The sequence below is a fragment of the Halichoeres trimaculatus genome, unplaced genomic scaffold (genome assembly GCF_033239565.1).
Source record: "Halichoeres trimaculatus isolate MK-OKI-2021-1 unplaced genomic scaffold, fHalTri1.1 fHalTri1_scaffold_3, whole genome shotgun sequence".
Taxonomy (NCBI): Eukaryota; Metazoa; Chordata; class Actinopteri; order Labriformes; family Labridae; genus Halichoeres; species Halichoeres trimaculatus.
The window spans coordinates 15,485,525-15,499,606 of record NW_027437181.1 but is presented as its reverse complement, the minus strand read 5'-3'; the positions used below and the strand labels follow the sequence as shown (position 1 = coordinate 15,499,606).

The following is a 14,082-nucleotide window of genomic DNA, read 5'->3' as shown; positions in this document are numbered from 1 at the left end:
GCTAATGCCAGAGCGTTTCACTGTAAAATCCCCGAAGAAGATTAGCATTTGTCCTTAATTATCTCGCCCTCTGTAATTACATACATTTAAATCTCTGATCAGCTCCTCTGAAAAGAATCCACAGCAGTGCCTCCTGACATTTGTGCCTGAGGCAGCTGCAAGGACGGAGCACTGCTTCAGCAACCTGGACTGGTCCATGCTCCTCATTTACCGTGATCACTCATAAGTCATAGATAAACCTGCGAGTCAACAATCTATTATGCATGTGTGTTCACTGGTCTGTCTTTGTGCTGATCCGTGAATTTATGATCAGGTTGGGGGCATAATGAATCACAAATGTAGGTGGATGTGTCAGACCCTAATGCTTCAGATACAGCTGTGTTGTTTAACAGCTAAATAGGCGCACACATGAACCTGACGTGACATGTGTACCGTCTTTAGTATATTAGTGCTCCTGTCAGTGTTGTCACCGCAGGCTTACATGTGGTACGTGCCTGTCTCCTGCTTGAGCTGTAAAAACTAACTTCACGCTCTTCCTGTCATCACTTTGTCTGCTGCTGTGTCAAAAATACAGACATGTAGACTGCACACATGAACTAATAGCAATGAATCAAAGGCACAAGTATGTCAAAAACACCTAATAATTTTGTTGCGTATGCTCAAACTCCAGATGTCATTTGTGAATGGTTCCAGCTTTCCTATGGCCTCTCTTTACCTACAGCAATCGGGTGTGTTAGCATCAAATACCAGGTTTCAGTAATATGTTGTAACTGGTTACCAAGGGTATGGATATCAGCATACAGCTATAGCTATGATTTTCAGTTTATAGAAGAACATAGAGTAGACAGTTATATGTGGGGGAACACTTTAACCCCACCTTTATGCTTTCAGGCTGTAGATAGACTTGGGTACACAGCGTCAAACCTGTAATCAAAAAGAAGTTGTGTGCACGGCAATCAGCTTCTCTTCTGCTGTGAGATCAGCTAGCAACACCCTTTGTTCTTTTTCACTATCAAGGCTTTATTGAAAGAATCCTTAAAGATGAGAGGCTAATGAAGTAAACTGATCTATCTCAGATATCTCAGATAAATTGGCGGCAACTAAAGAGCATTCCCAAAGCACCTTGGTGGTTTTCTTAGAGCACAAAATACATGTAAGGATCAACGGCCATTTTCATGTTATAATCTTTATACAAAGAGTTAAAATGTAATTATATGATGTATTTCTGATGATGTGGCCCTTAATCATCAATAAACCATTATAAACCAGGGCTCTGTTGTACATTATAACATGAAGGGGTATACTGTGGGCTTGTCAAGAATCGAGTGTTAAATAGACGTATTGAGTCCTTTCATTTCCCATTTAATTATCGCTGCTCTGTTGTTTAAAGGTCTCGATTTCTGTTACTGAGAAGTTAATGACTAAATTCTTCATGTATTTTTTTTAATTCTCTTCTGAAAGTACTTTTTGAGGCACAGCAATTTTGCTTTTCTCTCACACAGACATCCTGAGTTCTCTGCTGTGTCCACTCCTATGTCTCAATTCTTTACTGTCAGTGTTGCTGCTGGTTCTCACAGTTTTACTCAGCCTGACAGAGTCTTTGCACAACCGGGATCCTGTGAGCATGCAGTGTATTGACAGTTTGGTTTTAAGTTCTATCTTGGGTGCAAAGCATCCATCTAGAACAGGACAGACATGGTCTGGTGAGCCAAAATCCCATCAAGATTTAGGGACGATAATTCTCAAAATTCAGTAAAGCAGATGTGTGTTCATTTCGTTCTCTTGCAACAGATTTGATGACGCACATACTCAGTGAGTAGGAGAGTTAAATGTGCTAAAAAGAATACTTGTCTTGTATTATTCTGGTGTTCTTTCTATTTATACACTCTTCTGTTTATTTGAATGTCTTTCTTATGGAAAGAAGTGGGAAGAAAATGCCAGGTTGCCAGGGAAGGAACAACATGACACACCAACAACTATCACACCATCATAAACATGCAGCTCACACTGCTGCCTGGCACTCACAAACTCTTTTTTGTGTTGGTTTATGTAACAGCAGCATCACCATTTTCAAAGTGGAGAAAGTAGCAGGATGTGTCAAATTATGTGTTTATACAAAAACAAGTCTGAGCGATGAAAACAGTAGCGCACAGCCTGTGAAAGCTAAAAGCACCAGGGTTTCCTTTCAGCTGTCATTTGCACTTAAGTATAGTTCTGCCTTTATTGATTTTTTTTCTTTTTTATTGGTCCAACCTTCAGTCGGCCTCAGTGGCACTCCACCTACTTTGACGGTTTAACTCAATTCATGCATCAGAGGAGACTTTGAATTGAAATGGACTTTCTTCACTGTCACAGGGCTTCCTAATGCACTGAAAGAATGTTATTTTTTCTGACATGGTTTATCATAATAATGCTCAATAACATACTTTTACTCTGCAAATTGCTTACCTGGGCATCGTTTAGGGGGCTGCTATTTTAGATTTTAGGGAAAATCATTGAAATCTGGATGTTTTATCTATTTATTTATTCTTTAGACATTTCCAAACCAGCTGATGCATGCCAGTTAAATCAAATCCCAAGTCAGCCTCTCAATGTAAACATCTTCCTTTAAAAACAAACTGTGATAGACCACGTTCCACCTCACTGGTGCTTAAATACTACTGTGTCTCAGAGTTCAGTGTGAGCAAAGCTGACGCAACACAAACTGACATAAACTAAAGTGAAAGGAAAAACAAGTTAATAAAATATAACCACTATACTACACTTACCACTGGCTCTGTACAATGCACAATATTGTTTTCTCTGCGGGCATGAGCTGAACTGAAAGCAGCATTGAATGAAAGCCTATCACTCAGCTTTACATCTACACAATGTGTAAATCAAGTGTGACAGCTGAGGAGTGCTGTTGCATTGCTAACAGATTACAACACTGTCATTTAGCGGAGAAACAAAGAAGCCTGATAGAATCAACAAACACAAATTGACACTTTCATTTCAGCTCATTTTGTTGTTCCTCTAGGTTTGATCTCTGTGGCCAGGAGGCCTGTGCATCACCCCAGAGACAATAGGTTTGTGTTGAGCTGTTGATGGTGCACCTCATTACTGTAGCTGTAGTCTCTCTAAAGACTGATTAAGGATTAAGCATGTTTGAGAGTGCCAGCACGTACATGCTGCATCCTCCTTTCATTATCCAGGCCGGGCTCCTCCATAGCTTACTGTATATGCATGCTGAACACCAGCGAGCCTGCCAGTGCCCGCTCTGCAGAGAATGATCCTTCAAAAAGCCCCACAGTCTGGGTCTATCTGCACCAACCCACCACTGGGGCAGCGACAGACGTTTCATCTTTCTCTTTTTAAAAGTTAACAGGTAGCACTGTGGGGAAAAGAAGCCCACAAACCACAAACCTTTCATGTGACTGCTGGACAGTTTCTTTTTTTTTGTTTAAACCTAGGATAATGATGTCTGATGCTCCCAGATGAACAGAAGCAGTGAGAAATAATAAAGCCAGTATGCATGATTTTACGGTCCTCCTGAACAGCCGTGTTTGTACGAGTTATAACAAGGCAAAGACTTGAAATGAATTTCCCGGGAATTTGCACAACTGCTTCCTTTTTTAAGCAAAAACTTTGTTCGTCTTGCACATAGTGCTGCCTAAGAGACAAGACAAACAGATGAAAGTACACATTATGACCAGTGACTGTTTTCACAGTAACTGAAACCTCAATCCCTGTTTGTTGGTTGTGGATCCCATCTTCAGACTCGTGAGTCCCTCTCACAAGCTGCCATGACTGAGTTATGGGCTCACAACAACTTCAAGTCAAATTGCAAAGGAGTGGGAAAAAGAAAAGATTCAAAAATTGTTTCTTAATCTGAGGGTGGAAAGAAAATATGTCAGATCATAACTAGTAGCATGTCGGGGTCCTTGTCCTCTGATTGGAAGCTGAAATTTTAGATTAATTAAATCAAAAGTAAGCACTAACATTGTGTTGGTGTATTTTTTCTTTATTTTTGGCAAAAAATTCAGTTTGATACTATGACATATTTTAAACCACAGAGACTGTTTGCCAGTTCTTTTCTGCTTTACAGATGTCATAGTTTAACCCAAATCTTCTCCTTATTTGAATACTTAGAAAAAAAATAACATGATTAGACCTTGTCCTTTTTTATTACTTTATAAAATTATCAAATGATCCAAAACCAGACTGTGTGATTTAACTTATTATAAATGTACAAGAAATAGACAATCACATCTATAAACCTAGAGCTGATAGCCAGTCTGGCATCTGCTATACTTAGTACCTGGTTTTCTCATTGATCTTACAGCTGGATAACATACTTGATTCTGAATTGTCAAAACCCCTTGACAGTGGTTATTAGCTTCCACTTATTTGAGCCACACCAGAGAAAAACTGATCACATCATGTCATATTAATCCCCAAAAGAAAGTTCCAGAGTTTAGCTTCTATTTGCCTCCAAGACAAGATGGGGCTAAGATGCTTGTTTCCATTAACATCATACTGGTAAACAATGTGCCTAAAACATTAGATACCATTAGCATACTAATTTAGAATGCCAAACAACATAGATATTTTCACTCTGGATTATGTCCAGCAGTTGTTACGATGGTGGTGGAGCAGGTGAGTGCAACTGTAGGTTACAAGTCATAACTGAAACCATGAGCGGTGGTGATGATAGTAGCAGTTTTAAAGGCTGTAACTTTTGCCTCTAGCCCAGAGAAGATGGAGAGCTGAGTGAGGAAGTTCTAGTTTAATGTTAATCCTACCACAACAGCAAAATTTATAGATTCAAACTGTTTGGATTGAAGTAGACATCTCGTTGCAGTACAACAATTTTTGGCTGTAGTCTTATTTGGCATGCAGGACATTCTGCATTGCTCTTATTTCTTAAGAATTTATAATACATTTAAAGGAGATTGTTTCTGCCATTCAGCACAAAGTCAAATCTGTTAAAGGAGCAACTTTGGTGTCTATGTTTTGTTTGTGTAATTTAATTAAGCAGCCCTTGGTTTAGTTTACTGTGTGAGAAGTTGCTCGCAGATATCAGATTATCATTCAGACTAAGTCTTGATATTGCTGGGTCACTCACAGAATTGTCCCTCTCCTCCTAAACCCCCTTCAGGGGATGTCTTAACCACGGGTCTTCAGCTCTTACTTCTGTTTGCCCCAGGAGTGTGTGTATCTGAGTCTTATCTGTCCCTCCGATCTCTCACGTCTCAGCCCCTAATAGAAGGAAAGCCCACCTGCATGGCAACACTGCCTTCATAGAATGTGTGAAATGCATGATGGGTCAAGTCTGGTTTCTGTCAGATAGTGTGGCATGCATCATATCTGTCAAACTGGTTTTTTTTTTCATTTCATCAGACTTCAGAATATTTTTCCTTATTTCTTTATGTGGCTCATGTTCCTTTACTCTCCTCCCCACACAGAGAAGAATCCACAGATGTGATTTGATGTCAGGAACCCCTTCTATTTTAATGAGGGAGTTTTCAGATGTGTGAGGGACTTTACTGATTGTTGTCTTTCCAAAGGGAAGACTGTAGCCAGAGAGATATAATTTTACTTTTTCTCATACTATAAATAATGACTACTGCACTCTGGTGAACTCTCCAAATTTGACAAATTATTTAGTACTCTCTAAGAGATCCAAAACTTCTGTTTCTGAATCATACAGACAGTCTTTGCTCACATTTACACTTTGACATCCTATTTCAATGAAGAAAGTAAACATTTGATTATTCTGTGAAGCTGTAAATCAATTTGATATGTCTTATGTGTAGCCACTCAGCTTGTTGAGACTGTTTTGAAGAAAAGGATGTAACTGACCCTGGATAAACATGTCTCTTAACACACTGACACATATTTACCGGACATATTTCATACAGAAGTGTTTTCCTTTGTGAATGACATCTTTAACCGCACATCACATCATGTACGAAGACGCCTGTGTCCAAGGTTCTGTTCAACATCACTTTATTCATTTTTTTTTTTCTGTAAGAGACAATTTACAGACATAACCAGCACTCTACCATTCAATCCTTTGTGCTTCCTGTTAACATCATGTAACCTTAACTCTAATAACACCAGTAAAGTAGATAAAAATTGTTTCCAGTTTTAAAGTAACATTTAACATTTTTCCAAAGCTGTATGCAGGACAAGGGGAGGTAATCCTCTCCTTTGAGCTATTTGTAACAGACCTGCCTTTTATCAAACTTATCTTAAAAAATAGATTTTAGTGTTCTGAAATGTTGTAGGAGTAGTTCATAAACAGTCCAATGAAAATGTTTCTTTAAAATTTGCCTCAGCTGAATACAGCTAATACACTGTATGGCAGGTTTCATAAACAAAGGCATGCAACTTGAAAAATAATACAAAAAATGTTGACAGCAATAGATAAAAAACAAACAAACATATAAACGTTAATAGATTTTTGCACATGTAACATTTTGGTTGATCTTTTTTTCTTTGTAGTCACATTCTGCAGTTTATGGAGTAAGAATAGGCTCTTTTGAAAACCATTGTGCCCTCCTTTGTAGAGCACCAAACCCCAAAAGCTACAGTCAGTGACTAGCTGGTGAAAAATTATAGCCTTCGGCTGCTGCAGGGCATTATATCAACACCAGAAGTTTCTAAAAGACTAAATCAGAGTGGAAATAAAACATCAGTTCATCAAAGGTCAGAAACTCCACATGAAACTGATGGTAACTGCTTGGTTTGTTGAATGGTGAAATTGCTCATAAATTGAAATTTTACCTTTGATTTGTGAAACCTTGGTTCCACTTTGGTTAAAGCCTATGATTTAGCTTCGCCCCTGTAAACTGACTGTAAAGGTTGATGTGTGTAACACTGATTAAGTAGATGAGCTCCAGTGCTGTCAGTGCTCTGAACTGTGACATAAATAAATTCCTCTATGAGGTGAATTCACTGCTTTATCTGAGATACTCTCTGTTTCACACGGTAACAGGTTACTGACAAATATTATCCTTCGCCATTTGTTACGCTCTGTTCCTCTTTGATAGCCTCACTGATGAGAGTTCCAAAATCACAGGAGAGTTTTGATCAAAGTCTCAGCTCTGCCTTTTGAAAAGCGTATCCTGTGGCAGTGATGTGTGTAAAAACGTCTCTCTCTGTCTCTGCCTCCCTCAGGTGAGCACCTGCGTGTCTGTCCTCAGGGATACACCTGCTGCACATCGGAGATGGAGGACAAACTCCACCAGCAGAGCAAACAGGAGTTTGAGATCTTGGTGGAGGAGAGCAGCCGCAATATGAGGACAACGTTTGTCTCGAGGCATAAAAAGTTTGACGGTAAGCCACAAGTTTTTTTTTAAATCTGTATCTTTTATGCATAAAGTGAGTGACATATAAACTTTCACCCAGACATTCACCTGTAATGAAGATATTTCACACAAGTGCTGCTGTTATATTTCTAAAGATAGACCTCTAATGCACCTCTGATAGTCACTAGGACTACTTCCAATGGTAAATGGGCTGCACTTATACAGAGTCTCCCTCATCTTCAAACCACTAAAGGCTCTTAATGCAACATGCCATTCAAGCTGCTCACACATACATCCACTGTGGGGGGTTTAACAGGTTGTAATGTAATGCACATCTGACACACACTCACTCTCTTTCTATACATGCACTGCAAACCTGAAAGTGTTTGGAAATTACCCAGGAGGAGCTGCATGTCAGAGTGAAAATCTTGAAATCCACTGACCTGGACTTTAAACTGACTTTAACCTGACAGCACCCTCATAAGAAGTCAGAGTGATGCCCGAGTGAGCTGACGTGTGAACACAGCAAGTTTCTGTCTGTGTGTTTTAAGAGTTAGACAGTGAGCTAGGTGATGACACAATTTAAGTTTAACTCTTTATTACCTGACTCAGAGTCCTATACACCTGTGCACTGTCAGTGTTTGATCACTGATATGACTTTAGTAATGTAGGAAAGCAAAGTCAGAATAACCAAAGACTCTATTCCCTCTTCTGACATAGAGAATCTGTACCCCAGTGGAACGTGTGTAGACGCGCAGTACTGAAAATGTCAGATGTATGTTTGAATATTGTTGATGGTTGATATGTCAATATATTATTGAATTAACTATTCTAACCAAAATGCTCATTCACTTACAACTCTGTCCGGAAGCTATCATCATTATTACACCATGGGTTTCTGATTGACTGAGAGAGCCTTTCTTAACATGCAGGTGCCTTGTGTCAAGATTCCTGTTCAATTTAGCGATAGATAAGACAGCATCAGTGGCTATATGGTGAAATATGTTTAAAGGTATTCAGGCTGCTTTAATGCATTGCTATCTGTGTGAAGTCAGTGCACTGCCCCTCTTAACAAGTCTTTCTATAGTCTGCGTATAAGATCAAGGTGTTCTAGATGTGTGTTGCTGATCAGAAGAAAATATTTTCTTTGGCTGCACAAGATTTGGCTCTTAAAAAAAAAAAGCAGGGAAAAAAAGCACTCATCACTCCCTGAAACTCAACTGTCTAAGAACCTTTTCTCTTAGATTTCTTTGATTGAGTGTTAGTAACATGTGAGTTCATGAAGAAACAGGAATGCACTTCACAGTGAAAGAGAGGCTCTTGTGACTGTTGATGAGAGCATTTTTTTGTGGTCCTTGGCAAACTGAAGGATTTGTAAGATCTAAAATCTTACTCTCTTTATGTGGTGTGAAGAGAGATACAGACTGGCAATGAAGCGCCAGCAGAGAGGGTACGCACGGGTTAGGAGAGAAGGACATTTGTATTGACCAGAACTGTCAAGAATAGCTTTTTATTCCCCCTTTATTCATCACTGTGGAGTGTCCAATGATCCATCTGTGAGTTTAGCAGTCAACTGAGGACAATACCTGTGTCCCCAGAACTGGAGTAGAGTGGGAGTTCTATTTTTATTACTTCCACTGGCAAAAATAAGCTTTCTTTTAACTTTGACCAGTGAACTGGTGAAAGATTTGATCTCACATACCCTTTGCCTTTTGTAGAAATGGTTTACTTTTGTATGACCTTTAATTGTTAACTTTTGTGGTTTCTCACAGGTTGCTTTTCTAGCCTTACCTTGATAAAGAGAATTCTGTCCACTCAAAGTCAACAAAATAAGTTTGTTTTAAAGTCACTCCTTTTTTTTCTGTCTGTTTCGAAACTTTGTTGAAAAGACTCCACCACAGCAGAGTGTCATTAGCGGAAGCTGCTCTTGAGAGCTCAAGATTCTTCTGAAAACATGAAGAAACTGAAGCACTCTGTCTTTTGAATTTTTGAGAGAATGCGTAGGAGTTTTGTTGTGAGTGCTTGTTCCAACAGATTATTCTCAACTTCTAAAAGTCATGTTACTTTATAATTTCTTTCACTTAAACTAAGCTGGAGCGATTGCAGAAACTAAGTGGTTGTGCTTCTTTTAACTCATTCACACAAATACAGTTTGAAAATAACATACATGATTATTTGGGGTCAAATATCAATTAAAGAAATGTGCTGAGGAGCTTTTTTTTGTAGATATTAGCATCCGCTTGTCTATGATGTTATCAGGTGTTAACTGATCTTTTTAGGGAATTTGATATTCACAATCTTCAGACAGGATCATCTGCGCCTGTAGATCAGGAAATTGACTATCATCAGGGCTACAGTGTGTTGATTTAATTGAATGTATGGGTGTAGATCTGTTCTGAGAGAAGGAAACATTTATAGAAACTTTGAAAGAATATATAGATTTTCTTTTGAGATAGTTCACTTTACTTGCTTCTGTTTGAGTAACTCAAGGTCTAATATCTAAAAGCACACTTGGTGAAGATCCATTTACTTTACATATGCAAAAAACATGGCCTAATAATGGTGTGCACTACTTCCCATGCAGAGTTTTTGAGCTCTGTAGTCAAAATTAGTTCTAAAATGTGAGCACTGATGAGCAAACTTTTACACTGTATCAGCACATTTTGGAGGCAGGGAAATTTGTCAAGTTCTGTCTGTTTAAATAAACATTAATATGTAGTAAAGGTGTGCATATATTTTCAAGTGACATTTTGATTTTGCATAAGCATAAACTTTCTGTAAGTTACACCAGACACACTGTAATGAGTGCTTCATGCACCCAACACTCGTTAATCAGCTTATCTTCATTACTTTCATGTATTTATTGTGTTAATAAGCAAATTGTGGAAGGTGAGCCAGTGAAAACCTTTAGAATTAAACAACAACAAAAAAACTCTTAATCATTCATGGTGCAGGCTGAGTTTACAAAAGTAACACCAACATAGTAACAGCTGTTATTCATGTATCAAACATCTAATCACACTGATGTTCATGCACAAGGTTTTATCAATTTTAAATAATTGTGAAGAACGCTTCTTTCAGTTTTAGGCCGATACTTTTAAGTATGTTTTATGAATCAAGTCTTGTGTTTTTTGCACTTCTTCACCCTGTCACTTATCTGTTTCTGGTGTTTTTCTCACCTAGAAAGGAGTGATTGCCTCAGTAAATATGTGCAACACCAATAAAAAGCTAACCAACGTGTCAGTCATGCAGAATAAAGATTCAGGCTCTGCTCCATCACATCGATGCTCCCACTGACAACCAATAACAATGAGGTTATTCCGAGTGAAGCTCTTCTTAAAATGTGTGAAATTTATGAAATTATAACAAAGACTACACTATTCACTTGCATGAGAAATTGTCACATGCAGGGCTTTAAAGCTTTTCTGTGAAATGTCATGAACAAAACTAGGCAGAAAAAAACAATATTTGCAGCATAAAAGGTTCAGCTTCGTAAAACTTTTAATTAGTAGCCACAGGTTATGTAAGTGTTGCCAGATTGTTGGAAATGTGCAGTAAAAACTTGAAGTTCTCAGTGTATTACTGCATTAATAGTCCTATTTTAAAGCTGAGGCCTGTAGAAAAGTATCCATTTAACTGTACAATTTTAAAGCAACAGTAGTGACACAAATCACACATGCAATTTAATCTTCTACACATGCCCACACCGCCAGTCCACTCTACATCCTATTCCTTGTCTTGTGTTAGGCTCCCTCCACCTCGTGGGGTTTGATTCATCCCTCATCAATTTTACATGTCCTCATTTCTGTCCCTGGTTATTTATAGGGCCTATTATGAAAACCTTAACTTACTTTTTGATTACTGACTGCTTTCCCTTGAGGCTTGTGGATTCTGATGCATTATTGAGCAATCCTGAAGCCATAAATGACTGTTGCACACCAGAATTAAAGTTTGGGTATTCTGAATGTCCAATCATCTGGCTCAGGAGTCTTTTTTTCCCCTACCTCTTAGTATGACTTTTTATTCACCCAGAGAGACTTAAAGTCTGGGCATATTTCAGTCCTATTGATGCAGTTTATGGAGAAAGAAACTCACATTCAACTTTGCAACTCTGTTCTTGTGTGTGTATGCGCCCAATAGGGGTTCACACCCAGAAGGTTTGTTTTATTAATCTCTGAAGACATTACTGGAGGTGCCCTGAGGTAACTCAAATTAAGAACAAGAAATGAGATGACTATTTGCAATATTTATGTGTGTGAGAGAGGAAACTGAGAGAAGGAGACCAAGAAAGAGACAGAATGACACAGGGTGGGTGAAAAGGGGTAGAAGGGGAGAGACTTGCATCACATCTGCGGAAGATTAATTGCGGTGGATGAACCATGATAAAAGGTGCCTCATGCTCAGTCAAGTGATGTCAGATTGAAACCACTATTCAGGGGTTTGTGGCTACAGGAGCTGTCGTTTTTATTTAATTTTTTAAGATCTCTCTGATCTGTGGTCTGAAGCCAGAGTTTTTGCAGCGTAACCACTTTTTACAGGTGTGGAAATGTTTCACCAATCAAAACACTCATGTGTTTGGAACTGAAAGTTGATCTCATTCATCCACACATTTTCTTGAGTGAAGGGGTTGAAAAGTTCAGTAAAAACTTAAATACAAGTGAAGGGGTTGAATGCAATGTAGATGAAAAAAGCTTTGGAGTACGGCTGACATGGCTTGTAAGCTGATCTGAAGCAGGCAAGTTGATACTTTATCAACAGAGTATACACTTGTCTCACAATGCTAGCCAGTAACAGGTGCTCTGCCAGAAAACTTTTTATGAGGTCAATCTTAGACAGACACTGTACTGTACAAATGTGTCTTGGTCTTTGACTCTTGTCTAGAGTCTGACAGCAGAAGCTGTTGGATGCAGAATGTTTTATAGGGTGGTGTGGTGGTAAGTTCTTGTCTGCTCACTTACTTACTTTCAGCATTACGAAAACAGTTTATTAGTCAATAGACAGACACTGGGAATCACATTTTGTTAAAGCTGAACATGGCACATGGCAGGAGACCCACAAATTAACTATAGTGGTGCTACTTTAAGCTGTTAAAGTTGTTTTTATTAGTTATTCATTCTAAACGCTTGGTGAGTCCAGGCTATGTCACATCTCACCAGAAAAAAAAAGCTGTCAGGTTCAAGGAGAGACTTGATTCTTCAAATAAAAGCCTTAAGCTGGTAGGGCTGGGACGATATGCTAGTCTTGCAATCCGATTCTTTGACAATTTTTGGGATGCTGATTCGATTTAAATTGCAATTCTTTGATAGTTATGATTTCTGCGATTTTTACTTTGCTTTTTTAACACCAGACCATGTGAAAAGTTGAAAGATTATGATATTGTCTACAGACTACACCAGGAGCCATATTTTCCCACAAAATGCACACCACGTGAGTCAGAGAAAAACATTTCACCCTCTGCTGGAGAAAAGTGGTTATTTTTTTCCTGTCCAGTTTATAAACAAAGACTGAAATGAAGATTTTGAATTTGAAAAAAAAAATTGACAAAGAATCCTGATTTTGATATTGTCCAACAAAAAATCCTGTATATATAATTTTTTTGGGGGGTGTAATCAATGTAAGCTCCATCCTTCTATTTTTGATACCACTTATCCTGTTATCGATGATGAAGAAGCCTATCCCATCTGTCTTAGGGTGAGAGGCGGGGTACACCCTGGACTGGTCACCGGTCAATTACAGAGCTTGCACATAGACAGACAACTTTTCATGCACACACTCACACTTACAGATAATTTGGAGTTACCAATTAATCTGATGAATATGTTTTGGGATTGTGAGAGAAAGCTGGATTTACGCGGAGAGAAGCCACACATGCAAAGGGAAAACATGCATCCACACAGAAAGGCCCACCGAGCCCACCAGGCAGACCGGTGACCTTCTTGCTGTGAGGCTGCAGCGCTAACTGTTGCGCCACTGTGCAGCCCCAGGGATTGTTGATAAATCCTTACACCGTGTTGTCTGTTACTTATCTGTTACTGTGTAGAGGACTGCAGGGAGAAAGTGAGTAGTATTTAACCATAGAAATTGCTGTGTATGGAGCCTGCAGTAGGACAAACCATCCAGTTTTGCTTTATTAGGGTTAGCTATGGCAGTGAAGGGAGGGGCTTATACAGGAAGCAAGGAAAAGAGACATGAGTAGAAACAAGTTCAGAAAACAGCAACCCAATATTTGACTGCCAATACACGGAAGAGACTAAACTGAAAAAAAGTTACTTTTATTAAAGCTGACTTGACAGCACGGGGGTAGTCTATGTACAGGACAGGTTTGCCCGGGAATAGATTTCCTTTTATGTTTTAATTGTAATTCTTTAACACATTGACGGCACATAATATCTGAGTTACACCCAATACTGTGCTAAAAATGGCTTGCACCTGTGAAGTGCTCACCTTATGTTAAGGTGTTGAGAAAAACATCAAACATGTCACTTTGTGTCACCTATATCTTTTTTGTTTCTGTGCTTTACTTTGAGATGCAGTCATTCAACTTGCATTACATGCAGTGAAATCATAAAATGTTATCCCTCAATGGCTGCACTGCTACATCTGTTTGAATACCTTATTCAGCATATGAGTCACAGCTGAGGGTGGACAGATGAATGGTTGCCAGATGTTGTATAAGATTACCCTAAAATATAACACAGGCTTTATATTTTTCATCCCACCTTTCTATGTCTCTTTCATGACAGCAGCTGATCGAGAGTTTGAGAATCCTTGATAGTAATGCCGTTGT

At 38.8% G+C, this 14,082-nt stretch overlaps 1 protein-coding gene across 3 annotated transcripts in view; it reads left to right on the top strand.

Moving 5' to 3' along the window:
* gpc6a (glypican 6a) overlaps positions 1-14,082 on the top strand; it is a 257,930-nt gene that overhangs the window by 128,587 nt on the left and 115,261 nt on the right. For all 3 annotated transcript variants that reach the window (XM_074666146.1, XM_074666145.1, XM_074666147.1), the window contains exon 2: positions 7,165-7,323. In XM_074666146.1, coding sequence (XP_074522247.1) covers positions 7,165-7,323 — 159 coding nt within the window. The remainder of the gene's footprint in view (positions 1-7,164; positions 7,324-14,082) is intronic.